This window comes from Chlamydotis macqueenii, chromosome 3 (assembly GCF_036417535.1).
Source record: "Chlamydotis macqueenii isolate bChlMac1 chromosome 3, bChlMac1.mat, whole genome shotgun sequence".
Lineage (NCBI taxonomy): Eukaryota > Metazoa > Chordata > Aves > Otidiformes > Otididae > Chlamydotis > Chlamydotis macqueenii.
This window is the reverse complement of record NC_141558.1, coordinates 77,679,454-77,705,944: the sequence shown is the minus strand read 5'-3', so window position 1 is coordinate 77,705,944 and position 26,491 is coordinate 77,679,454. Positions and strand designations below refer to the sequence as shown.

Sequence of the window (26,491 nt, the reverse complement as noted above, 5' to 3'; positions counted from 1 at the left end):
TTCCATTTGTTCACAAGACAAGTGCCACATTTCCATAAACCTACAGCTAAAAATTAAGTGACTTGCATGCTGCAAAAAGAGAAAGACTGCACATTAAATTTAACCTACTTCAACTCTGCTACTTCAATAATAACATCACCTTTTTTTTTTTAAAGATCAAAGTAATTGTTTCCCTACAGCTTCAGCTCACTTTAAACCCCCAATTAGGACAATGCCATCTGAAACAAGCAGCAACTTCGATCTGTCACTCAAGAACGTATTTTTAGGCATAAAAAAACCACAGCACATACCAACAAACAGAGCATTAGCATCTCTTAATAAAGAGGTACATAAAGAGCAAGTTGCATTTTGACAGGTATTAGAGCAAGTAACTCAAATGCAACCTCAGCCACTCAGGCAGGTGGGTCATTACAAGACAACAGTCAAACATCCCTACATTTCTGGTACTTATTTGAGCTCACTGTACATATTATTATATATTAGTAGTTATGCAACTAATTAGTCTTACAGTGTTTCTAAAACAGCAACAGAGACCAGATGTTTTCCTGTTTTGCTATTGAGAGCTCTGGGCTCAAACTGCCAAGACATTTCCGTCAAAATCAGAAGCTTGTCACATCAGATAGGCATCACAAGAGATCATGAAGCATTAGACTTTTTTATAGATATATCTCTCCTGTATGTTTTCCAAATTTATTTCATGGCTGGAATGACATACAAGTTATAGCAGGGCAAACTGGGGCATAAGCTTCCAGCATATGATGTGCTGCACAGTACCTGCCCAAGCTAAACACTCAGCATCACCTACCTGATTAAGTAAGGGAGATTAACTTTGTTCCTATTTCAAGGAAAATGGGTGCACAGTTAATGCAGCAGCCAAACTGAATGCTATTAAACTTTACACCCCTAACTTAGTCAACAGTAATATGCATGTATCCATAAGGAAGTGCTTTTCTTTCACCCAACTTTAATTCAGTATTAGAAATCATCATCATTATACCATTAACAAATCATCATTTGCACTTATTAGGAAAGAGTCCACTCATTTTACATCCTCAAAGTCTGACGTAAAGTCTCTATCACCTCCTGCCATATTTCTGTATTCATTTCCACCATGCAAAGCAAGATGAAAGCAGTTACCCAGTTGTTTTTAAATGCTTTGCACATAAATAAAGCATGATTTCTGATGGTGTGAGGCATGGAGTGAACAGGTAACTAATAGGCTAAATTCAGCTCATTTGCAGGAGACTTACTAGGGTGCAACCAAAGATACTTTTTTCCAATTATCTTCATAAAATAAGGGAAAATTAAGATTCTGCTCCTTTTTGTAGAACTACACCACTTCTATTTGTTTACCTGACCCAAAATACACTATTCTGACACAGGAAGAGTATTCACTGAACCTCTTGTACTGGTTAAGCTAAATCAGCCAAGAAGCCAGTTCAAATTCTACCCATGCAAATTCCTTATACCAGAGCTGATCCAAAAAGTTTAACCTAAGTTACAAAGTCACTGCAGTTTCTCAGCTGACTCACATGTCTCTCTCGTTCAGTCACAGTTCCTTAAGTATAGGCATTGATTGAGGTTACATAGAGGGTTAGCAAATTCTCTTCCCGATTGCAAGGAAATCCCAATACAAGTTTAAACAAGAAGACAATATGCAACATTTCTTATCCTCTCAAAAGGACCTACAATGATTCTTCAAAACACAGGAGAAGAAAAACTCAGGAAATGTGACCTTGCAGCATTTCTTAGAAACAAAACAAAAACTCAGACAATATGCAACTATGTTTCCTTATCTCTGCTCACAAGGCAGGCACAGTTTCATAAGCTTTTCACACATAAAACCAGTGAAGGACAGTTAGTCAAAAGCAGGAGTGCTGACATTGCCTCAGGTACAGCAAGTAGGTTGAGCTGATGTGTAAGACCCCCTAAAACCGACTAATTTCACTGCAAATCTTGAACACTTGACAAGAGATGAAGCTGCATAAATGCACTGAAGCCATCAAGAGCATAGCACTGTTCATGGCTCAGCCACCGTGTTCTGAGCATACAGCACACTGACTCTACAAAGCATGGCAGCACAGACCTGCAAACCCAACCACTCACAGACACATTGAGCTACAGTCTCCTAACGACTGGGAAGCCAGCACAGCATTACCACGTGACAGTTGATTCGAGTTTCTCCACACTTGACAGAATCCCCAAATCAAGGCAAATTACAACAGTGAGCCTGGCATATACCAAAGGTGTTCACCCTCATAGGCCAGCTCTTCCTACATCTTATTTTTGATAAAGCAGTGAAGTGTGGTGTGAATGCAGAAGGAGCACAAATTTGCAGGGTAGTTAAGCTTCAAATAGGATGCAGAGACAGGATAGGATGTCAAGAGCAGGAAGAGCATGAAACAGACCTTTGTTCAACATTGCTCTGGGCTCTGCATGTGCAGCTGAGTGAGAAACAACTGCAGGAGCCTGCTCATGACCAGACAGCTCCTTTTCAGTCCTGCACACAGAAACACACTGAACAAAGAGAAGCCAAAAAAAGGCAATTTCAGACATTTCAGCATCCCTGCTAGGGGCAGGAGCACCACAGACTGCCACAGGTGCTGGAGAAGGGGTGGAAACACAGCCACTGCACTTCCACACCACCTAGACTTGCACCACGGAGTTTGGGACAATCCCAAACATACGGAGCAGTGTCAGCTGTGGCTGACACACAAGGAGGAAATGTAACATGCATAGTCCAGTCCATACTTAAGGTATCAATGCAACTTCATGAATTCTCTCAAGTACCTCCCCTAAATACAAGCTCTTAGACAAGTCAATATCTTCCTGATAATCACAGGATAAAACCTTCCTACTGGATAAAATCCTCTTAAACAAAAGAACCTGTCCATACAGGCATTTTGCTGGTTCACTGATTCATCACCTTCCAATGCCTTCTAGCCTGGCACAAAAACCAGAAGCTGAAAGTAAAGAGCCAGTACTAAACTAAATTAGGACATATCAGAGCCCCAGACTACCCACCACATGCAGAGGAAGGCAAACAACTGCATTCCTTTCGCCTGCAAGATGCAAACAAAAGCGACCTGCTGCAAGTCGCCGCCGCTGCTGAACTCGGCACAAATAGCTTGTATCTCTAGTACAGAGATAGGAACGAGCAAGGAATTCCGGTCGCTGGAGCCTGCACATTGATATGCAAACCAGGCGCTGCCTCGGGTTCTTGGCAGGACGATAACGTGGCCTTCAGCTCAATACGCGACAGCTCCGGTACCAAAGTCGCCGCTCACGCCCGACACCACCTCCCTGTTACGAAAGCCCCCGTTACAGAGCACACCGGCCAGCTGGACCTAGCCCATACAATTAAAAAGAACTGCTGACGACTATTTTAACCATTTTTAAAAAGTAAAACATGAAACTAAGCGCACCCAAACGACCCCTTTCCTTCTGGGGAGTGCAGGTGCAGCCGGACATCCCAGTGACACGGCAGTGAAAGGGAGGGCGAGGGGCAGCACCAAGAAGATGAAGCCACCCAACCCCACGGCGAGGCCCACCCCCCGGCTCGGCCGCTGTTCGGCAGGTGCAGACGGGGCCCAGTTAAGCCGCGGAGGGCTCCGTACGGCAGGAGAGCCGCCTGGCCAGGGCTCCCCCCGCCCCGAGCCGAAGACCGGAGCAGAACTGAGCTCACCGCTTGGCAACCGGCAAGTCCAGCTGTCCCGGCCCCTCCCGGCGACCTAGGGCCCGCCGCCCAGTAGCCCAGCCCAGTCCCGTCCCCCCCTCCCCGTACCTCCTGGTAGGATGCGGAGAGCTCTGGTCTTAGCATGGGGACAGCAAGGAACGGGGGACGGCCGGCAGCCCAGCCGCACCGAACCGCACGGGACGGGACGGGACGGGACGGCGACGGTGACACACCGAGCCGCCCTGCCCGGGCAGGGCCACGCAGGCGCCGGGACCCCCCACTCGCCCGCCCGGTTCCTTCCCGCCCCGGCGCCGCCGCCTCGCCACAGCGGCGCAGGGGCTGCTGGGAGGCGTAGTCCGGCGCGAGCGACCGTAACGGGCTCCGGGCGACCGTTGGCACGGGGCGACGAGAACGGGGCCGGGAGCTCGCCTCAGCTGCCGTGGCGGTCGCTCCCCTCGTTTTCCGCGTCCGGGCTGTAAGGGATGGAGCTTTAAAACGCACCAGAGGCTACAGGGCTCGCAACACCATCAAGGAGTTGGGCCTTGCCTCAGCTTCCAGAGCCTGCTTAGCTATTTCTGCCGAGCTCCCTTGCTGAAAGCAGCATGAAGCCGTCCAGTACAGCACGGTTGCTCGTTGCACGTGCAAGGTTTTTGGTAAGGTTTATAGGAAAGTTTCACTCTACTGAAAACACAGCAGTGTGCTGTGTAGGGACAGGGAAACTAGTCTTCTGCAAACACAAACTCCCCTACCTGAGACTGAACTAGATTGGAAAAGCAATTTAAAACACTTTTGACAGCTCTCCCCAAGCTGCATGCAATATTACTTTCTTTTTTTTTAAATTATTTTTAATTTTTGCTGCTCAAGGTTTTTAGCAGAACACCAAAACAACAGACTCACTGGGCAACCAGAGAGATCTTCTGGAGGGCTCCTAGGAAGACCTATCCATGCTGTGCTGGCAGAGGAGCAGTAGCAATGGAGCGCCCTGGGAAGATAAAAGCCAAAACCACGCAAGAGCTGACTCATGAGCCATCCGTCCACAAACACCTACACAGCTGTTTTTATTCGACCAGCATGGGAGTAATTCTTAATGTTTCATCATCAAGAAAAAGCATGCACAACATTTCTTGCATCAAGATGCAATGCTGTAGTGGAGTCCCTGCTCAGTAGATCATTTCCCTGTGCCTAAGACCCACACCTAGTAAGTTAATAACCAAGGTTTGAAGTCTTTTGACAACAACAATCCTAAGATGCAGCTTCTCCTTCCAGAAAGAAAATATTTTAGTTCTTGTTATCATTTTTCAGATATCTGTGGTTCAAACCCAGGTCCTAACTAACCCTCAAATCAATAATGCTTCAGACAGATGTTGGCTAGCATTCAGCACTTGCAGCCCTCCCCTGGGGAGACACCAATAAATAATTATTTCAGAATAAAAGGTAAATCTATAATGTGACTTGAACCAAACTGACAAATTTAGACTTTTGCATATTTCCCAGCAGCGTGGGTCTCAGCGGCAAGCCATGCAGGGTATTTGCAGGCAGAACAACCAGGCAAATGCCAGAACTCTTTCTCATGCGTAACCGGAGCGTTCAGGAGCTGTTTTGTCCAAAGCCTTACTAAAGGTCTCTTTTCTGCTTGACATTTTATCTGTCTTGTGGCATGTGGAGTCAGCAAATGGATGTGACAGACAGCCAGGGTGGGAAGCCCGTTCTGAAGCCCAGCTATTGTTCAGGCAGTGTAGGCAAACTTCACTGCTTAAGGAGAATCACAGTAACAACCTTGTTAACCGTCACCCTAACAGCACCAATACTTAGCTTGTCCCACCAGGTAACAGCCTGCAGCAAGCTGTCAGCTCCCAGATGGCCACAGCAACTCACCTTCCCCGTGCCCTGGCTCTGTAGGCTTGGCCCAGCTCCTCACACGGGGATGTGGCTCACTGATTGTCACCCCCATACTGTGGTGACCTGCCCTCGCTCCCCTGTGCTTCTCATCTTGTGCTGCTTTTGTCACTGAGAAGAGGACTATGGAAATGTTGCTTTATCTGAGCTACTTTACCTCTGCTTACACCCTTGTACAGAACGGCCTTTGGACAGCCTGTGGAAACGGGTGTTACCTCAGGCAACACGGAACGGGTGTCCCCTGAGGTGGACTCATGGATTTTAGGCAAGAGTTTCTAAGCAATCCTTAAAGTAAAGATCAAACCACTTTCCATCTCTGATTTTCTGTCCAGATTCTTCTCTGAACTGTTCAGTTTTCACAATGCACTGTACAAGGAGCAGAGATACCGGACAGGGATTTAAATTACAGCATGGTAGTTAGGAGGATTGTGTGCTGCAGCATCAAACATCTGGGCTTTAAATCTTTCAAGTCCTCATTTGCCAGCACTACAGTGAAGAATGGGATACATGTATCTAAATTGCAAAAAGTTTCTAATTTTCTTAATTCCATATAGAATTACAAACATCAAAGTGCTTATGCTTCTGCTAGCCCAGACTGTTTCCCCATGCTATATTTATAGCACAGGGAAATGGCGTCATTTGAAAATTTCCTGTTTATTCTCTCCTTCCTTAGGCTAAAAATGTCAATTTGCTGGTTTAAGTCACAAAGACGAAGCCTGCCCTAACGTGTGCTGATTTTGTGAGTAAACATGTAAAACAGCCAGCAGAGAGACATCAGAGGGGAAGAAGGATGGCATCGGAGGGATCTTTTTTTTGCCAGATGTCCCCAGCTGCCGCCCTGAGCCTCTGCCTACTCCTCCTCGGAACAGCGCCGGGCACTTTCACAAGTCGTTATTTAATTTCGGTGCATGTGCGCCGCGGCTTAAACTCTTCCCCCGTATTTTCATTTAACCAAACCACCAAGGCGCCGGGGCAGAGATCCGACAAGCGGGGCCTGGAGGCGGGGCCGGGCCCTGTTCGTCGCGACATGGCGGGCGGCGCGGGGCCGGTGCTGCTGGCCGCCTTACTCGGGGCTCTGCCGGCCTCGGCGGAGAGGGAGCTGCGGTTCAAGCCGCCGACCGAGGCCCCCGTCCGGCTCTTCACCGAGCCTGAGCTGGCCAGATACGACGGGCAGCAGGTAGGGCCGGGCGGGAGGGAGGCCGGTTGTTTAAAGCCGGGGATGGAGGCCGGGGACGGGGGCCAGTGTCCCTCGGAACGCCCCGCACAGCCCCCGGCGTCGCCTCCTTCCGCGGTGCCCCGAAACCACGTTAAAACTTGGTTTTCTCGTGCTCTGCTGCTGTGCTGTTCCCTCCCTCCCAGTAATGACGGGGTAGCTTGCTTTTTAGGCATTCGTGAGAAGTTTGTGGGCATTCGTACGGTGCTAGCCTGCTATTCATTTGTCCCGCTGGCAGCTGCCGATTTTGGTCCATTGAAGTTGTGCACTGACAATTAGATGGCACGTTCCTATTCTATTCCTTGTCTGTTTGACAAGGTACTCATGCCAGTGAACTTCAGATGACCGTAAGTTGGAGTCAAAGTAATTTTCTCTGAATAATTCATTAAACAACATAAATTTGACCCTTTTTTTTTCTTACAAGAGTATAGAAATAACAAAGCATTTCAAATTAAAAAGAGTTTTTCGCTTTCTGTGACATAGAAATCTCAGCAAAACTCCACATTCAAAATGATCAAGTCCTATATTGATAGACAATATTTTTTTTAGAAACTTGCTGGCCGACCTCAAGGTCTTTTCTAGGTACTTTCAAGAAACTAACCAGCATCTGACTAAAAATACATCTTATGTATAAAAGACAAAGCAGAAGCACTGGCTTATTAAGTAAAACAGATGTCAGCAGATCAGATTTGTGTGTGTTCATGTATTTATCTCTTGTTCTCTTAATCAAATAAGGAAAGCTGTTGGCCATACATCCTTTTATCTTGGGCAATATCCATCTGCATTAGGAATAGAAAGATGCAGTTGATCATCTTCAAGTAGACAAGAGGTGACTTCTCTTCTATGATTGTGACATTTAGATTAAAAAGATTCTCTCATTCCATATGCTTAAATCCTCAAAAAAAAAAAAATCTCAGGGACAGTTTAAAGCAAAAGCAAGAAATTTCAAGAGAGATAAAGTGTACACTTGTATACATACACAAACAAGAAAACATACAACAGAGAATTTCATTGTCTTCTTTGTGTTCCAAGTGCTTATGGATTTCATAGCTAAAACTAATTGCCTTTTTGCCTGTGCTTAACTGTTGAGGATATATTCATTGGTTTCTTTCCAGGAAGGAGAGCCCATTTACCTGGCAGTGAAGGGAGTAGTATTTGATGTCACTTCTGGAAAAGGTGAGTTTGCTGCTTCTCTGCTCTTTGCTTTGTTTTCGTGCTATTATTCAGTCATTTGCTTTTAAATGTTCCCAATGTATTAGAAGCCTGCAATTCAATTGCAACAAAAAGAATATACTTTTTCCTTTATTTAGAAAAACTCAATTTTCCTCCTCTGACACCTCCTCTACTAAGTTTCTGTCTAGACCTTACATGGGTTTGAGATTACAGTACACATTGACAGTGTAGTCCAGTTACCCTGGGCACCGAGGACAGAAATGCTGAAGACATCTCCCCAGGCCCCCGAGTCCACCCCAGATGTGGGGTCAGGCCACATGAAAGCTGGTGCTACAGCATTTTATTGCACTGGGTACATGAACTGACCAGATCAAAGCTAACTTGCATGTATCCTTATTGTACTGCACAATATCAGCATTGCTGCAGCTTCATACCTCCTTTTGTGTTGGTGCTGGCCTACCCATGCTGTCAGTGGCCTGGTCAAAACTCTTGGAAGAGTTGACTGTGATTTTGAGGGAGAGAGGAGGGATAAGTCATTTTTTTCTCCTTTAAAATGTGCGTACAGCTAAATAATTTACTGCTGTATTTGCTGTTGTGCCTTCCTTAAGAAATATAGATGTTTTCATTTGAACTTCTTTTGCTTAATCCAATTTGCTGTTCTAATGATGAAAAGACAGTAATGTTTTTAACTATGAGCTAGCCAAAATAATCTTTATGAATTGTACCTTGGGATTGCACTGAATTTGGAAAAATTTTTTTTTAATGGAAATTGGGAAAGGTAGCACACTTGCTGTAAAATGTCTGAAGGGACCAAAGGGGTCCTTCCTGGTCACTCACCTTAATGTCGTAACAGGGAAACTAATGGCTTGCTGCCTTTTTCATACTAAGCTTGTTAATGCAGCTTGTCTGGACATACACGTTGGCTGATCCTCAAATCCTAAATGAGATGAGGCTTGCCACCACAAATTCTGGAGTCTGCAGACCTCTCATGAGAATGTAAAGCACAGCTCCCTAAAAAGTAAGTAATTTTTAAGACTGCAGTATAGGAGTTCAACAGTTTTACAGCTCCACCCTCTGTTTTTTTCAGACTGGGATATATTGTCAAAAAAGTAGCAAATCAAAAGTCAGCTTTGGAGAGAAGAGCCTTAGACTTGACTTGTTCCTTTCAGTCCACTGCTGAATGTTACAGGCTGGTGAAAAGTAGAGGCTAAACACACCTTGAACTTTGTCAGATCATCACTGGATTATTATTTTTTTTTAATCTGGTAGAATTTTATGGAAAAGGAGCCCCATACAATGCTTTGGTTGGAAAAGACTCAACAAGAGGAGTTGCAAAGATGTCTCTGGATCCAGCAGATCTTACTCATGACATAGTAAGAAACCAGACTATTAGTTGAATTTCATTTTGCAAAGTTCTATTCTTTTGCGACATGATTTGTTTATAATATTAAATGAATTTGTATTGATTTAAGTTGATCCATATCTTTTAATTTAAAAGCAAAATGCATTAGTATTCTGTAAGGACATAAAATGGATATGTTTTTACTGCTCATGAAAGCTGCAGGGCTAACAGAGAGGAAAGTTTAATTTAATCTGTGGAACCAATACAGTTTACGTAAGCATGTAAAGGGGAAATTACCTGCTGTTTAAAAAGATGCTTCCAAAGAGAGTAGATCACTTTGTTAATTGATTTAGTTTAGTTTGTGTCACTGACATGGCAGTGGACGCTACCTCTGGCAGGGGCTTGTTGCTTGTTGGAGGTGTGATGTATGAAGAGAGATTAACCGTTTATTTGACCTGAGTACGTTAAAGTTTTGTGAAGGCTGAATTTGAATGAAAAAAAATAAAACCACAGGTTATACTATCAATTTTTTAAATTATGCTCTGCAAAGTAAACCTTGACCCTAAGTCATCAATAAAAAAGAAAAATGCACGTAAATATCTGTATTTTTATTTCTTTGAGACAGGACTTCAATTTCCATATTTCATTTAGACAGGACTCACAGAAGAGGAACTGAAGTCCCTGGATGACATCTTCAATAATGTTTATAAGGCCAAATATCCAATTGTTGGCTATACTTCTCGACGAATTCTGAATGAGGATGGCAGCCCTAATCTAGATTTTAAACCTGAAGATCAGCCACATTTCAACATTAAAGATGAGTTTTGACAAACACTTGTACATAGAGAATGCCTGGGGAAGGCATGATATTAGATTGACTATTAGGGAATATTAGATTGATTCCCTGTTTTCTGGAGTTCGTTACAACAGTTATCTATGGTGAGTCAGTTTTCTGTTTAGAAAATATAGATGTGTGTATGCACATAGTTTACATAGCATTCTTCCTTCCAGGAAACACACTGATCTGTATTACTGTCATACACTTGGGCTATGTGCTCTGAATTATGAGAATTACTTCATATGAAAGTTCTTTCTGCATGGGTTTCTCTGTTTACAAGTGTGTAATGTAAAATTACATTCCTTAGAAGAGATAAGGAAGTTTTTAATAGTTAAAACATGACTAGTCTTTTTGTAAATCCCAAATTGTTTCCCACACCTTGGAAAGGTATGGACGCATTATCTGGACGAGCTAACATCCGTTCTCTGTGCTTCAAGTGAGTGTAAGTATCACATGTACAAACAAGTGTAGTAGATGCTGACATTTTAAAAAGCATTGTGGAATGGAATATTTGATAGGTTTAAGAATAGCAGATATAAAACCACTCAGTCTCTTAAAATGCAGTTACTGTTGAATATTTATGCAAAGCCTACAGCTGTAAACCAAGAAAAGTAAATATTTTTTCCCAATGAGAACTACTGTGGCATTTTAACTAAGATTATTACTATGTTAGTTTTGAATAAATGACACTTTAATTTTTTAAAATAATTATCAAAGATGTAATCTATATTAGATTATGATGATTTCCTTCTAGCTTCCTCCACTCTTTCTCTGACAAAAGAAAGGAAATGATAGCTTACTGTTTACCACATACTCTTACAGCACAAGTTTATTATAGTAGTTTAGTATCCTGTGGATATTGTTAATATATTGACAATTTCAGCTCTCATCTTTATTTCTGTTAGTTTTTCTTTGTTCTTACTCTGGCTTCATCATTGCTGTTGCAATGAAGTATGCATTCATATGTTCCTCTTCCTTTTAACCTAATATAAAACTGCAGATCCTGTATGGTGAAAGCAGACCCCCTTTATCGGGTTTCTCTGGCAGTCCTTCAGCAACAAGAGGACTGTAAAAGCATGTCCTGTATAAATCGCTGCTAACCACTGACATTCACTGACTTAAGTAGAATGTAAATTGTCATGTATGTGGATTTATCTGCCACTGTGACAGGTTGAATTGACATGGAAAGACTGAGCAGCTGCTATCTATTAATAATAAAAGATATAATTAAAATACAATTTTGTATTTTGTTCTATTTCTTTAGCATTTTGGCTATTTTATATGAAGGAAAGACTATAAGATGATTCTCCACTTTATGGTTTGCAGGGGACAGCTGCCTGTCAGTTGAGTAACTAGAAAAGCTATTTATTTATTCTTTCTTTCACAATGTTACGGATTTTACTCTAAACTTGTTTTGTGTCCTACCATTAGACCACTTAATTTGCAAGAGGGACTCCATGGAGCTGCCCCTGCTGTTGGATGGTGCCCTGGGCTATAATAAATAATTTAGAATCTAAGAAAATACTGTTGCTTTAGAGAATTATTTTTATATTATTATTACTGCTGACCTTTTATTAGATACCAACAGCAGCTGGGAGTTGGCCCCTTGACTATGCCTGCCCACGGGTACGGGTGTATACCTGCCATCTCTGTGGGAATGCATGCGGGTTGGGTGGTAATGGTGGTTGGTGCTTTTGACAGCATTTCACAAATAATTTTCCAATGCCTACTGTTTTTTTTCCCTTCTCTTTCCTTCCTTGCAAGCTTTCTTATGGGGCAGCTTCAGTAGCTGTGCTACTGTGATTACTGTAATAGTCTTGGCTTCATCTGGGATCAGCATATCCAGCTGCATTTCAAAAATGTTGTAGCTAGATTGTAACTCACCACCACTGAGTGGCTTTAGTGTTACTACTCTCTCCCTGCTCTTTCTATTCACGCTAGGACAGTCACCTTTGCTGATCACAAAGCAGATAACTCATCTATTTGTGCTATATTCCAGGTGCATTTCAGTGAAGAAACCCCTCCTGCTGCAACAGGAAATGGTGATATAAACCCCATTGTTGTAGTGTCAGATCCCTGCAAATCCAACCTGCCCTCACTCATGTCTGTAAACAGAGGGAGACGCTCTAGTCCTTCATTTCTGTTATTAAAGACGCACCCTGACACTCTTTCAATAGTCCCTCACTTTGATCCTAATACACATGACTAACTTTTGTAACAGGATAGATTCTATCATCTGTACTTTCAGAAGGACTTCTCTAATTAACAACTAGAGCAAGAGGACTAATAATACAAGTAACCAAAATTCAGTAAAGGGGTTATGAAATCCAGATCAAAGTATTATCTTTATTTTTGCAGTTGTAGAGACTGGTGTTAAGTGAAATCCTACTAAGAACATGTAAGGTGTGTTAGCAGCTCTGAGTCACAATGATTAGTTATTGCGTCCTAATCTAAACAAGACCACCTGCCAGAATGCAGGGACTCCAAATCCTGCAGATTGAGCAGCTAAGATTTTTCCAAGAATTTGGGATTAGACATAAAAAAAGTTATTTCTTTCCTAACTGTAACGTGTATACAGACACCATTCTTTTTATGACTCTTCAACAAAATCTGACTGTTTAATTGATTTTAGTGAATCAGTTTCTGTATTAGTTTTCTGATGCAGAAAAGGCCTTGTGCTACTTTGAAAACTGCAGCCTAGGCTGATATTCTTTGCGGTCTGATGATATCAGCTGTGAATTAATAATAAGATAGGAATCAGTGTAGGATCATGTTTCAGACTGCACTTGTCAGACCTGCACAGACTTTCACATTTCAGTAAAAATTAAAAGAGGATGCTTATCTGTTTAAGTGCAGTGCTTCGGACTGGGAGAAGCCTCAACACAGTGTGTAAATCACCTCCTTTAACTTTTGTTTCAAAACCACCATCGGACTACATATTCAACAAATGATAGTTTGGAAACGCGTTTAATTGCTGCAGTTTTTCCCTTGCGAGACTCCCAAGAATGTGTAGAACTCACTTGATGGTGCAGAAGAGAAAACAAGAAAAAAAAATTGATTTTGCTGACTTCTACAAATGTATTCTGTCTCTTTTATAGATAAATATACTTAACTGAAATGTGTTCAGTGTAATTTGCATCTGCTCACGAAAAAACAGCAGAGATGTGAAAAGTTTCATATAGGAAGTCCAACACTAATTTTTCAGCTGATCCAGTTAAACTGAGAGGAGAAAAAATAAAAAAAAAAACTTCTGACTACTTTTGTGAGTGAAAAAGCTGCCATTCAGCAGGATTCAGCTGCACATAAGTAAGATGCGCTAAGTAGCTCTGATTAGTTTTTGCATATTTTCAGATGAGCACTGGATATTCTCAGGGATATCTTGAAATCCCCAGAACTGGCGTAAGCAATGACAACCATACACTTTGTTATCCATCACCCATTTATGCTTTTGCTTAATGTTTTTCTGTCCATGCAGGTAACAATATACAAGCCATGCAACATCTTTGACAAATCCATGTACCATGAGTAATATTCAGATAAAGTAAAACACACATGAACCTATAACCTGAAAGCTATTTACATGGTATACAGAATGGTTTTCAAAGAAAATCAGTTCCTGTCTGTGAATGCTTTGATTAAAACAAACAAAAAACCCTGTAACTTTCAGATTTGTAACAATTACTTCACTCAGAGCCCTATCTGAATGCTGCTTCAGATAGTTATAATACAGAATGTATCTGACTGCTTTGACAGAAAAATTAGTGCTATATCAAAAGGTAATTTATTTTTTTCCACTCTATTCAATCGGAGTCTCAAAGAAATAAGTGTGTGATAGGTGGGCATCACTGCTATAAGGACTCTAATAACATAGGCATGATTTTGATCTTGGCATCACCAAAAAAAATCCTAATGCAGAAAACAGAATAGGTGGGAAATGAGAATGTATCTTAGGGTGCTGTTGGGACAATTTATACTGGTAAGGTAGATTTGGCAGAGCAGTACATGCAGGTCTGATAACAGGCAGTGCTTCCTATTTTTGCTTCTGTCGGATGGTCAATGGTAACAATGTAAACTCATACCTGTACCCATCTGTTGGTCTTCACATTTTGCCTTCTGTTTTGGCTTTTTTTTTCTTCCTGTTCAGTAGAAGGTGTAAGTCCTAATTTACTTGTTTACAAAACTTATGCTTACATCTTGTTGGCTTGGGTTATCTGTTGACAAGAAATCCAAAATAACAGATAGAAATGGAGATTAACATTCTGTGAAAAATTGAGCTTGTGCACCTGGATGAACTGCAGAGCCGCAGGAAGGATTCTTGAATAAACAATTCCTATTACTGTTTCCCATAGGTTATTTGTAACTGTTGCAATCAGAAATTCTGCACTATTAATGAACATTTGGATTACTGTGTTCTGCAGTACTTCTTGACATGAGCCTTTATCCTTCTGACATGAGACATTATCCTTCTGAGAAGTGGAAAGTTCAGAAGAATCTGGGTGCAAGCCACCTTGGAGATGAACCAGGCAAGAAAAACTAAAATATGACATAAAGACATTAAAGAAATCTCTCTGAAAAATAAATTGCTGTCCCAATGTCCGTATTTTACCTTGCAGATTTTGCTGAAAATTTTCACATATTTTTAAAGGCAGCAGATAAAGCAGAGACCTGGATATAACCCTCACATTGTGAAAACCTGAGTCCACTTCTTGGCATATCTACTGGGGCCTTAGAGATGATGACAACACAGATAGTAGACCGATGACAGAGTCAAACACATTAACTGAATCCAAACAGGCCTAAACTAGTAGGAATGTTTGAACGTAGAGCTGAACTTAAAGCCTTCCACCCTTCTTTTGTAGACAACAGAATCTTTGAATGAAAAAAACCCAAAACATTATAGATAACATTTGTTTCAGCCAGCAGAGGAAAGGGAATTTTATTTTCTGGCACTTGGACAGATAGAATTAGATGACAACTGAAGTGAAAACTTCCCTGTGCCTATTCCTATGCTCCTTTGCAGAGATACTAAAGTCAGTTGTGTTGGATACGCACAGCTTAGTTACCAAGCAATTAACTGCCTGGAGGATACTTTATAGATTAAACTGATAGCTGGTTCAAAATAGCTGTGGGAGATCAAGAGCATCCTAGGAGGCTACTCTTCTCGTTGTAGGCTGCAGCTATGTACCCTTTATTTCACATTGCAGCGCTGTTTTGGTAATGATAAAGGCCAGGTGCTCAAACTTCTTCACTACATTTAACCCTTTATTAATTTTTATGTTTGAGCAAAGCCCCTAAAAACATAGTCTCATTAAAAAGAATAAATATTGCTCCACAAAAAGGAAGATGTTACTTCTGAACTGCAGCATTGTGCAGCCATGCATCAGACCTAAGTATACTTATGGCAAAAGTGTTAATTGAAGGGATTAAACATTTAAATTGAGATTATATTGTTAGGTAACACATCTGTATCCTACATTATGCTTGGAAGTGTCTCAAGAATATTACTGATTTTTCCTTATTTATCATTTAACCATGCTCTGTACTTTAAAATAGTCAGGTGATCCTTTTTAAGAATAGGACAGTAGGCCTTTGGAGCATTTGTGATGTGATTTCACATGTATGTCTGAGATACAGAACAGACAGATCTAGCAATTTAGACAAAGGCAACAGTCTTATAGTCTTTCTAAAACATGTTCTATTCCATGTATTTCTTAAACTGAACAGGTCAGAAATAATGCCCTGCAGTTTTGATCTCTGACACAAAAAAAAAGGTAGATAGAAATGAAATGATCATGGCAGCTTACAGGGATATCTGAGAAGCTCTCAGTATTAGTGTACAAAAGACCAGTGTATCAATTTTAGTGAACTTGAAAGGACTTTAAGAACGCATGCTTAGCAGGGATGTTTGAGCGTGCGCTGAGCCTCTACGATTCTACATATTCAATATTACATATGTCCCTAAGTTACCGCTGCCAAGGGTACATACTTCCTTCCCATTTCTCTGAATAGTCTCCTTTGAGTTATTATGTCTTGAAGCTGGAAGAAAACAGGCTGCTGAAAAGTTTATATGCAAAGCAGCAGCATATCAGAGGAATATAACTATCCAAGGCAGATAGAAGGAAGGTGAGTGAAATTCTACTTACAGGAAGGAGCAGGAGATCATAAATAACTCACGGGAGAGTACAGTTTCAGAAGAGGTGAAACTTGCTGAGGCACTCAGAGAAAAGGTTGAACTTGAGAATGGAAAAGTGTGACATCCCGCACGGATACAGTTCTGGGAAAATCAGCATGAATTAAACAGTTCATGACTGCTAGCTCCTTGCTTGACGTCCTCCATCTCATTTTCCAAAAATACTGATGCCTTTGGCTTTGATGCCTTGCAGGTGCCTGGATTCACAGAAAGTCATGCTGCTGCTATTCAGTCCATAACTTATCGATTTTTCTCATTTTGTCTTTAAGTGATGCCCACTCTAGTTTAAGAAAGAAGGCTGGAGTTTTGCTGCTGAAGAGGTGAGCAGGGGCACAGAGGTGAAAGTGCAATTCTCAGCTTCACTACAACTTTGCAATCCTTAATGCTAGATGTCCTGGCTGTTAAATGAGCTGATCCTTCCCTTGAGTCCCCTTTGTCTTTCATCCCTATTGGGACTTCCAGCCATTGGAAGAAGGTAATTGTTGGTTGGACATATGGCCTGGTGGGACCCTAGGATGGCTGTAATATCAAGAATGCTACTGTCTGAAGCTCTAGCTTTAATTTCCTTACTCCAAAAAGGTATTGCTTTGTGGTGCTTCATCTTTCAGCTGAAATGAGTATATTTCACCCATGTTCATCCGTGTCCATCATCACTGGGAATTTGCCTATTATGTCCATTGGTCATTTTTTTCTTGAAATAGTGGTAGAAACCAGTGATGACTCCAACAATATTTCTGGCTCAGCCACTTAAAGACATTGTATAAAAGGTGTTTCACAACATTGCCAAGAGTTTTAATGATACATTAAAAATGTGCGAAATGAAGATGCAGCTGGAAACTAGAGGTAAACTTTTCACCCTCTAGGCTTAGCTAGTTTATGATAAAATAGACCAGATATTTCAAATAAGTAAGAAATGAGCTTCTAATCCCAAAACAACTGTTTGTAGTCCTTGCAGACCAAGATACATGAACCTGAACTTCCCTAAGTACCTAAGGGAGCTTTTCAGCTTGAAAAAAAAGTAAAATCTTAAGCAAGATTTTATCTGAATAATTATGTTAGCTGTATCTGCTTCATAAAGTAATATATATTTATGGGAAACTTTAACACACAGGAAAATAGTTACAAACTATTATTTCATGATACTGTAGCTCTCCTTATTGCAAGCCCTATCCAAGAGTACGGGTGTAAATTCCTCATGGCTCTGTGAAAACACAAATATAATAACTAAGTCTTTTAAATGTATCTGGTTTATGTTACTCTTGAAAAAAAAAACAACACTCCAATTCCACTAGGCCGTTTCATTTAACAGCAACAGAAATAAATCAGGGGTTGTCCTGATACTAGCTGAAAAATCCTCTCACTGAGTGTGTTTTCTTCACAGCTGGGAACCTGCTGGCCACTTCTGTTTCTGATTGCACGCTGTTCACAGTCATGTAATATCACTAGAATAACCAGGCCAATTATTTACATAAATACTTTAAAAATTCTAGTTTTAAAAATACATTCTGTTTTTAATGCAATTGAATTGAAAACAAAGACAGCTAGCACCATATGACTACAGAGGTCTCCACAAGCCACTGCAAAGCACATCCTGATCTGCAGACAAGGCTTGGAAAACCAAATGAATTCTGCAGAATGTTTATATAAAAGCATTACTCTCCATAACTTCCTCTAACTGGACTGTCCTTTCATTTATATCTTTTTCCATCAACTCATTTAGACTGACTCATCGTACCTAAAAATAGTTTAGATTTACTTTATCTTTTTTATACTCAGAATAACATCACAAAATGGATCGTGCCTACACACAGTTATCTGAGAAAACCTACTCTGTTATTTCAACTCATTCCTTTTGGTGTCTGAAAAACACTGAACCACATATTAAGTTGGTATAAATTTACACAGCCATAAAAGTCAAGGAAGTTATGTGCAAGAATCTGACCCCAACTTATAAAATGTAACAAAGATTACTCTCTAGGCCATAGAGAATATTTCACCTTTAGAGATTTTTTTAGAAACAGAGCATGACTGCGGTGCTGTTAATGGAATAATCCAAGATCTATGCTGATGTCACTTCAAATAAACCTGAGCTTTTTGAATTTTAATTTTTTTGCATATGCTGGAGCAATTTTTCCATGTAGCAGGAGCTAGCTTTACACCACTGGAGCTGAAGGAAGAACTCTGCAAACAACAAGCTCTGGTCCTGTCTGGGACAAATCACAATAAAGAAACAAACCAACTGCAGTTTATTATTCTGTGCCCTGCAATGTGTTCTTTATAGAGAGGAAAAAGACCAAAGAAGGGATTAGATGAACTTCAGAGGATGAAGTGGAACTACAGCTGCACACCAGAGAGTTGGTAGGAAATTTAACAGTAAAGCTTACCCCTTATACACATTTTTAGTGAGCACAAAGCTCAAAAATATTTTGAAACACTTAATACAAGTGAGAATAGCACAGATATAATTTACCTGTTATTTATCTAGTTCAGAAAACAGATTTATGCTTCAAGCTATAAATCATTCAGCTCTCTAACTTTCAAACAGTGCATCACAAATTGGCTTTCTGGTTTATAAAAATCATCCTAACATGCCTCAGCACTGTTTTCTTTCAGGAAAGTCTACAGACAGCCAGCTGTCTGAGCTGGTTGTGTGGCTATGTAAGATTCGTGCGTAAGTGTCTCTCTGGGAGTTTTGATTTGGTTCTATCATTTAATATTCATGACAATCATCATTAACCTGCCAGCTAAGCCATTTAGCATCCCGCTTCCAGACAAAATCAAAAGTTTATTCCTAGCCCACACAGCTCCTGGAAGCCTACATTTCCATATTGCAGACTATTTTGGCTTGGAATTCTTACGTTTAAACTAACAGGATGAGTTAAAAAAAAAAAAACAACAACAAACAAACAGAAGAACTGCTAGGGAAAAGATAAAGCATGAACAAGAGGGTGTTCAGTACTCCTAGTTAGCAATGGCATGGTTAAGCAATTAAATTAATGTGATCATTCCAGCCTGTACACCATGGCTTTGGGAAAGCTGACAATTCAAATGTGTCCATTAATAATAAAATGTGATGGGACAAAAGGGGAGGGGGAAAGTCCTTGCTTTTAAGCTGCATGGAGTAAACTGTGCCTCCTTAGAATTACTCATAGCCCACTGCATATCTGTCAAAATAATATATAAATATTGGGAGTACTAAATAATTTCAGTGTCACTGAGAAGAAATATATTCATGCTAAAAGCAAATTCTGTAATTACATTATGATTTTAATGTACATATTTTTTCATCAATAATGTCAGAATAATCAAATGATGATTAACGCTCTAGACAATTTGATTACACAACACCCAGAGAAATCCCAAGGGATTGCGAAGTTTCAGCCCCAGTCAGACAGAACAAAATATACATAGGTCCAGTCCTGCTGATGCAGAGCAAACCTAAAAGCTGTCAGAGAATCCAGAAAAGGAAAGAGTGAGACGAGGAGGAGGGAGTGATCAGTAGAAGAAGGAGAATAAGAGCAGAGAAAGAACCCAAAATTAAGCGAGAGAGAGGTAATAGAAATTTTGATGCTGACAGCCACAACAGAGTAAGAGAAGACCAGAGCCAGCTTAACTGCATGGTTGGTTCCTACCTCATTATTTCAGACTAATGCAGTGGGGAAAGAAGATATGCACATTTTAAAGAGAGAACTGTTGGGGATTAAGTTTTATTTTATATTGTACCTAGTGATTAGAAGAAATTTATATTGAATTCTATTTCTCCCTCTAAGTTTCTATGATGGTTTCTGTTCAACTGCAGTTGAACAGAGGGAAAGGGGGAGAGGCTTACTTGTTGCCTGAAGGAGAAAAAAATTGTTTTCCATACCGTACACTACACCCTGCAACAGAGCACTGGGATGGATCTGTCTAAAAACAGCAGCTGAGGGATTTAAGAGCTCACTCTTAAGTCAAGACTATGACATCTCACCATCTTTTCTAAGCAGGCACACATTTTCCAGAGGGAACCAGTATCCCAGCGGTGTTACTAATAGTAATGTACTTCTAGAATTACCTTTCAAATATAAAGATTTTTATAAAAACGCCTATGTAAAACTTTAGATAACAGATTTCTAAAACTTTCCAGTGGATAAACAACTTTTCAAATGTTTCTTCCCCACTGACAAAGAATTTAGGAGACTTGAGGAATGTGAAATACAAATATCTACTATGATGAACAGCTCTCTACGCATAAAATTAAATTACCAAACCCAGGAACAGTAAAGAAGAGTAGGGCAAGGGCCTCTTAGTTTCTATCTAATGGGCACCCAAAATGGGCATGCAGATATCCCAAACGGAATCACAGTTCACCCACACTTCCTGGAAGTGGAACCAGCTTAGTTGTGATGGGGAGAGTAACAGCAGCTTTCACCAGACTGTTCCCATGCCATAAACCAGCATTGCTCAGTCTTGTTTCAGACTCCCGCTGCTTTCTGTAAAATCAACTCTACTGCATTTAGAATGGTTGGAGACTTTAGCAGCAGAAAGTCCACCAGGACTCAAAGCTTGTTATAAAATCCTAACAGGAAGACCCAATTTTCTAGCATGTCTTTTCATACTTTGCATGTCCTTTCATAAGCCTGATCCTAGGAGCTGTTTAATAATGATAAGCCCCCCAAGTACAACACAAGTATTAAGTGGAAGAAAAGCAAAGCACAACATAAGTTAATTTGCCAGCAGCTGAGTTTTCGTGCACCTCTAAAGGGAGCAAAGAGCACTTGTTTTCTCTAAGCATGACCATTATGAGGCTTATACACATTACCAAGTCTATGCAGAAAATAATTATTTTACATCTTTAGTAAAAGCTGTTCATCAAGACTCTTGGGTGCCTTAACACCATTAAAATTTAAAGCAAGGAAAAAAAGGTAGCAAAAATAATGGAGAAGCAGCTCCTACTACATACCAAACAGCAACTCAATACAAGAAAACAATCATTTTTTTCTCAGACTCTGTTCTGGAAGCCACTTATTGAAAGATTTTATGTTTTTTTTTTTTCAAAGTTAACCATAAGTATGGCTTTATTATGATGTGGCATAGCTGTTGCATTTTCAGAAAAAAAAAACCATGTCCCCATTAGACTGTTTCTAATCTCCTTATAGTCACAAGCTATGCTTAATATTGTTTATATTCTATAATTTGTTAGATCATGTTTTAGCCTCAAGTACATTTCATTTAAGCATTGCTCTACCCACAGTTGATTCAAAGCAGCTAAAGGAAGTAGGAACAGGACAGCAAAGTATGCAGTAATAGGTAACAGGCCTAGAGAGAAAGTTTAGAGAAAGTTTCAGTTCAGAGAGCAGCTATTTCTGTATAAGCAGAAATCACCTACAAGCAATTTTCCTTGGCTTTAGGAGCCTATTAACTTTGATATTTATGAAACTATTAAGCTGTTCCTCTGGAAGCAAACAGAGCAAATGCTTCTTAAGGTGGTTATGAAGAATAGGTATTTTTCTCTACAAAGCTTCTTTAGAAGTAATGAAAGAAAACAAGAAATTTAGTTCTTGTCAACATATCGTCAAGGCAGCTAAAAGAGCAATCAAAGTTTGCTTCACATGTCAGTCCACATTTTCCAGGAACTCCCCACTAGGAAACTTTATTAAATTTAATAGTAAATTTAATTTAGAAAGAGTTCTGTTTTCACTGTATTTTTCTTTCCCCAATGTTTTCCTAGATGGATGCTTTCATAACGGTTTCTTTGGTTTGCTTTGTTTCTATGCAACTTGAAGTCATAAACCAATTTTCAGCTAGTGTACATCAATAAAGAGCTCCAACTGAGCTATGCTGATTTTCACTGTTTTAGAATCCAGTCTCCCTTTCTTTCCCTGAACCACAATAACCTCCTAGATTATCAGCTTTGATGTTTTCTACGGTGCTCAGAAACCTACATATTTTACATTATTTAGATTAAGCACCAAAAAAGGACCTCTCTAATTATGAACATAATTACAGATCCACTTTTCTTCCATAATTCTTGAATTAGATAGACATTTGCTTTTAACTAAAAATACACTGGAACTTCAGAGCTCTGTACAGCAATCATCTGTGTCCTTTATTATCCCTTTCCCTTCATGTGTCCTTTTACAGAGTTTTAATAAATCCACACTACAGGGAACTCTGACAACACTAGGGCAAATATTATTGCAAGACACAGTATAGGATAATTAATTATGAACTCTGAAGCAACTGGTAAATCTAGCTGAAAGCTATAGAAAGAAACCATACATTATGATGATGCTTATTCGTGATTTTGCTGGGGAAAAAAAACCCAAACATGACCCCAAAAACTCAAAGCAAAACTCCTTTTCTAATTGCATGCTAATTTACAAAATTAAATAACTCTCCAGGGGTTTCACTGCCGGTCTAAGATAACAACCATGCAATCTGGCTCTTGGCACTAAATAACTACTTCTGATTATTGTTTTGATGCACAGTCAAGATTAGGCAAAGATCTTTCCCAACACTAACCTGGAAAAGCTAAAATCCAGAAGGAGTAGAGGCCTTAAAATATTCAGTATAGTAAAATGCAGCTTTGTCTGCCCTAGACTTTAAAAACATGGCAATGAGCATATCCTCTGTTTAAGGCTTAGTCTAAACTAAGCCTTAAACAACATTTCTGATATTCTTTAAATTTCACTGCCCAAGATAAGAGAGACCAAAATTTCTTGGACGACAAAATGCCATTTAGGTCCTTTAAAAAGAAGTGAAGCTCAAAAGAACCGATTACAGCACATTTCAAAATACAGTCATAAACCCACCATAGTCCATAAACCCACCTTTTACAAAGAAGTGGGAGGCACACTTTCCCTGCCTGTTTTCCTTAATGGCTACAGAGAAAACCGACAGGCAACAGAGTTGAATGAAACTGGTTTGTTGTCCTAGAGAGGAAAATGGTTTCAAAATGTAACTGTGGGCAAGCAGAAGATGCAGACAAATAGGTATCACCTCCCAAGCACCAACCACAAGACAGGCAAAAAAAAAAAAAAAAAAAAAAAAAATCTGAGCCATGTGGATGTGAACACAAAGATGTGCATATAATTTTAGCAAAATGGTGTGACCCAGTCAGAAATGTTACATATGCAGGCAAAAAAAAAAAAAACAAAACAGTCAAGCAGTTTGTAGAATGATCCTGACTTCCCACAAGGAGAGAAAAAGAGGGAGCGAGAGTTTTCTGAGTGCAGCGCTGACTGAAAAAAGAGACTTGGGTTACTGCCAGAGGAGCTGTTTCCTATTGTCTTTTTTTCCTGCAACATTCAGGGAAACAGGACCTCAGTTTAATCCCACTTTGATTACAAAGAATGTACACAAAGATATATCACTTTATATCAACACTTTTGACAGAAATAAACTAGAGGAGCTCAAATATTGGCTAACCATTAAAGTAAAAAGTTATGTAACTTCTTTCATGTATACTGAGAGATACAGAAAAGAAATCTAGCAAAATTCTGAAAGATATCAGACTTTCAGTATTCAGAATTTGTAATCTAAATTGGTTTTTAACTTAAAGTATTAAAAAAATTAGTATGAATATAAGAAAATATACTATCTCACAATATACAGATGAAACTCTTTCTGAAAACAGCGTGGAAAACTGAAGAATGGAAAAAATTACCTAGTCATTGCATTACCTTGAATCTTAAAACCCTAACCCCAAACTCCTGTGTTATTCTGCCTAAATAACCAAAACCCTAAATTCTCAGCACTCACCTTCATAGGTTCTTCTGAAACCACTGTCTGAGGCTTCACTCTGTTCTTCCCTGTGTTTCACATCACTGCAAGCTATGTGCTACAAAGCAGTACAAAACACTTCGATTCTACACAAGTCAGAGACCTTGAAGTCCTTAACTTCAAAAGGATTTCTTAAGCATTTTCCTGCATTCACTGATTTTTGACGCCTCAGATAAGAGTTGATAACGCACATGCAGAAAGATTTCCATTGCCTAAGCAATGCAGCTTAGCAAAGCAAAGACTTAGTCCTTACCCTCGACACACAGGTAACCAAAAGTCTCTCTTTATGTTTACTTTTCCAGAACAAGATTTCATGCAAAGATCTGAGTGCGTCCCTCTCAGTTCTGTTTCAGAATACAGAAATAAATAGAAGGTGCAGACTTTTCCAGAAAAAGGAAACCTGGTTCTTGTCTAGCTGAAGTTACTACCAACTTCAGCTGACCTGAGCCAGAACCCCCTGGTAGGAACAAAGAAAACATACCTGGTGCATTTCCACTATCCAGCCTAACATAGTATTTGCTTACATATTGTAACTATCTAGAAAGGCACTACTGATTTTAACTTACTTTCTCAAATAATATTCAGTTATTGGCAGCATGTTATTTAACACAGTTGTGCCGAGCACAACTGAGAAGAATGGGGCTGCTCCTAAGAAGTGCTCTTGTAATGGAAGAAAAATGCATTTATCAACTGTTAATCTTGATTATACCTCTTACTTATAGTCTATCATGTTGAGAGTTGGCAAGTCCATGACTGCTGTCATATCATTTCAGCCAGCTGGGCAGCACCAGACAGCTGGCTTTCCATTAGTGACCCATTTATCTTTCTGAGATGTACCCTTTTCACTCTGAAAGGCCAGTCCTCATTCATGTAAGCAGAACAAGAGAGACATCCAGCGGCTGGACCATTTAAGTGTATTTTTTAACCTAACGAGACAAACTCAACTGTGTTCTCACCTAGTCTATGTTCTTGCATGTATAAGAAACCACTTATGAGCCAGCCACCAGACATACAGAACCAGAGAAAAAATTATTCCAGTGGCTGAAGCACTGCTGTTATCTCCGCTGTGTATTTTTCCTGCGACCTACAGACTTGCTCACTCCAACTTCTATCCGTAGTTCTCCCTTTTTCTCCTAAGCTTAAATTCATTTTTTTGATTCTTAACTCAAGTGAATTGGTATAGGTCTATTAACTTCTATGGAGCTATAATAGTTTGTGTCAACTCAGAATCTCATTCTAATTGTTTGCCATTCAGCTATGTACTTTTCACATCTACTATCTTCTATGCAAATATTTTCCTTAACCTTAACTCTATTTGTACTACTTATTTTTATCTGCATAGTAAACAGACTTCCCAGTTATTACTGATATAAAATTCCAGAGAATTGGTGGTAAATCCTGGTATTAAGTGGTTTGATCTTCATGTGAGAGCACAGACAAAAAGATTATTAAATATACTAATATAAATTAGTAGTGTCTATGGAATTTGTTATTAAAAAATTCCACATCTTTACTGTCACATCTGAACTATTTCTTGTGTATTAAGAGACAGCTTATTTGGAAACATAAATCAGCACAAAAGGGCTTATAAACTCAAAAATCTGAAGATGGGATCAATAAATAGAGGAGAAACATAGGGAGAAACTTTTGGACAAAGTATTAGCAACTCTAATTTAGAAGTAAAATTGATTCGCAAAAATCAACTTTGTCACTGCTACATGTTAAAAAATTCCTTCTTTAAAGGGCTTGACCCTTACAAATTTGAAAGATCTGTATGAAAAGTTCTGGTAAGAGTGTAAGGAACGGGTTAATTCTTCCATATTTAGTGAAGAATTGAAGGCAGGCAATTGATCAGACAATAATGGCTGAAGGTAAACACTATCCCAAATTCATTTATGCAGGTGGAGGTCGATGGCACTGATCTGCAATGTACAGCTTCATCTCAAGCCTCATTAGCAGTAGCAAACCAGTTGTCAGCAAGCCTCACTCCTTAACCAGTCTGGGGAGGGCTGTTGAGTTGAACTGATGTTGATAGCTAACTCCAAGGCCTCATGTGGTGGTGGACCACACACGTGGTGATCTATACCTGTATTAAAGTCTGAGCAACACTTCAGTGTCTTAAAAAGCCATATGTTGCAAAGCTATTACATAAAAAGCAAGCCACCCAAGCAAACATCAATTTAGTACAGGGCACACACACAGAAGAATGTGGTTTGACAGATCACAGAACTTGCGTTACTTTTACCTCCATAGCAAAGTCTTCACAACAATACTTTGTAACACATTGAGCTACAGTCCACCTAGCATATATCTGCCACCTTGCAAATCAGCTTTGATCAGTGTTAAACTAACTGCCCAGTTGCCTCACTCAAATGACCTAAGTTGAGGATTTGTCCATCTGC

The 26,491-nt window shown here is 39.9% G+C and overlaps 2 protein-coding genes across 15 annotated transcripts in view; one reads left to right on the top strand and one right to left on the bottom strand.

Annotated features, from left to right (window-relative positions):
- Positions 1-26,491, bottom strand: part of PACC1 (proton activated chloride channel 1) — a 101,996-nt gene that overhangs the window by 28,881 nt on the left and 46,624 nt on the right. For 3 of the 14 annotated variants that reach the window (XR_015258152.1, XR_015258151.1, XM_086744887.1), the window contains exon 1: positions 3,785-3,995. The exons of 3 other annotated variants lie outside the window; for them this stretch is intronic. Coding sequence is in view for 3 of the 11 variants with exons in the window: in XM_086744887.1 (XP_086601013.1) it covers positions 3,785-3,820 (36 nt within the window). In the remaining 8 variants the exon portion in view is untranslated. Of the gene's footprint in view, positions 1-3,024; positions 3,046-3,425; positions 3,443-3,784; positions 3,998-14,217; positions 14,350-24,068; positions 24,148-26,491 lie in introns of those variants that run through there. 8 more of the 14 variants (XM_086744880.1, XM_086744881.1, XM_086744886.1 and 5 more) reach the window with 8 other exon arrangements.
- NENF (neudesin neurotrophic factor) lies at positions 6,261-10,132 on the top strand. Its single transcript, XM_086744891.1, has 4 exons — positions 6,261-6,749; positions 7,901-7,961; positions 9,228-9,331; positions 9,952-10,132. The coding sequence occupies exons 1-4, from the start codon at positions 6,363-6,365 to the stop codon at positions 10,126-10,128; spliced, it is 729 nt and encodes a 242-aa protein (XP_086601017.1). The 5' UTR covers positions 6,261-6,362; the 3' UTR covers positions 10,129-10,132.

Excerpts from the sequence above, each read along its gene's own strand:
- NENF (XM_086744891.1), top strand. The coding sequence starts at position 6,363 with ATGGCATCGGAGGGATCTTTTTTTTGCCAGATGTCCCCAGCTGCCGCC. Across the intron at positions 6,750-7,900 it reads CCAGATACGACGGGCAGCAG|GAAGGAGAGCCCATTTACCT; the intron begins GTAGGGCCGGGC and ends GTTTCTTTCCAG. Across the intron at positions 7,962-9,227 it reads TGATGTCACTTCTGGAAAAG|AATTTTATGGAAAAGGAGCC; the intron begins GTGAGTTTGCTG and ends TTAATCTGGTAG.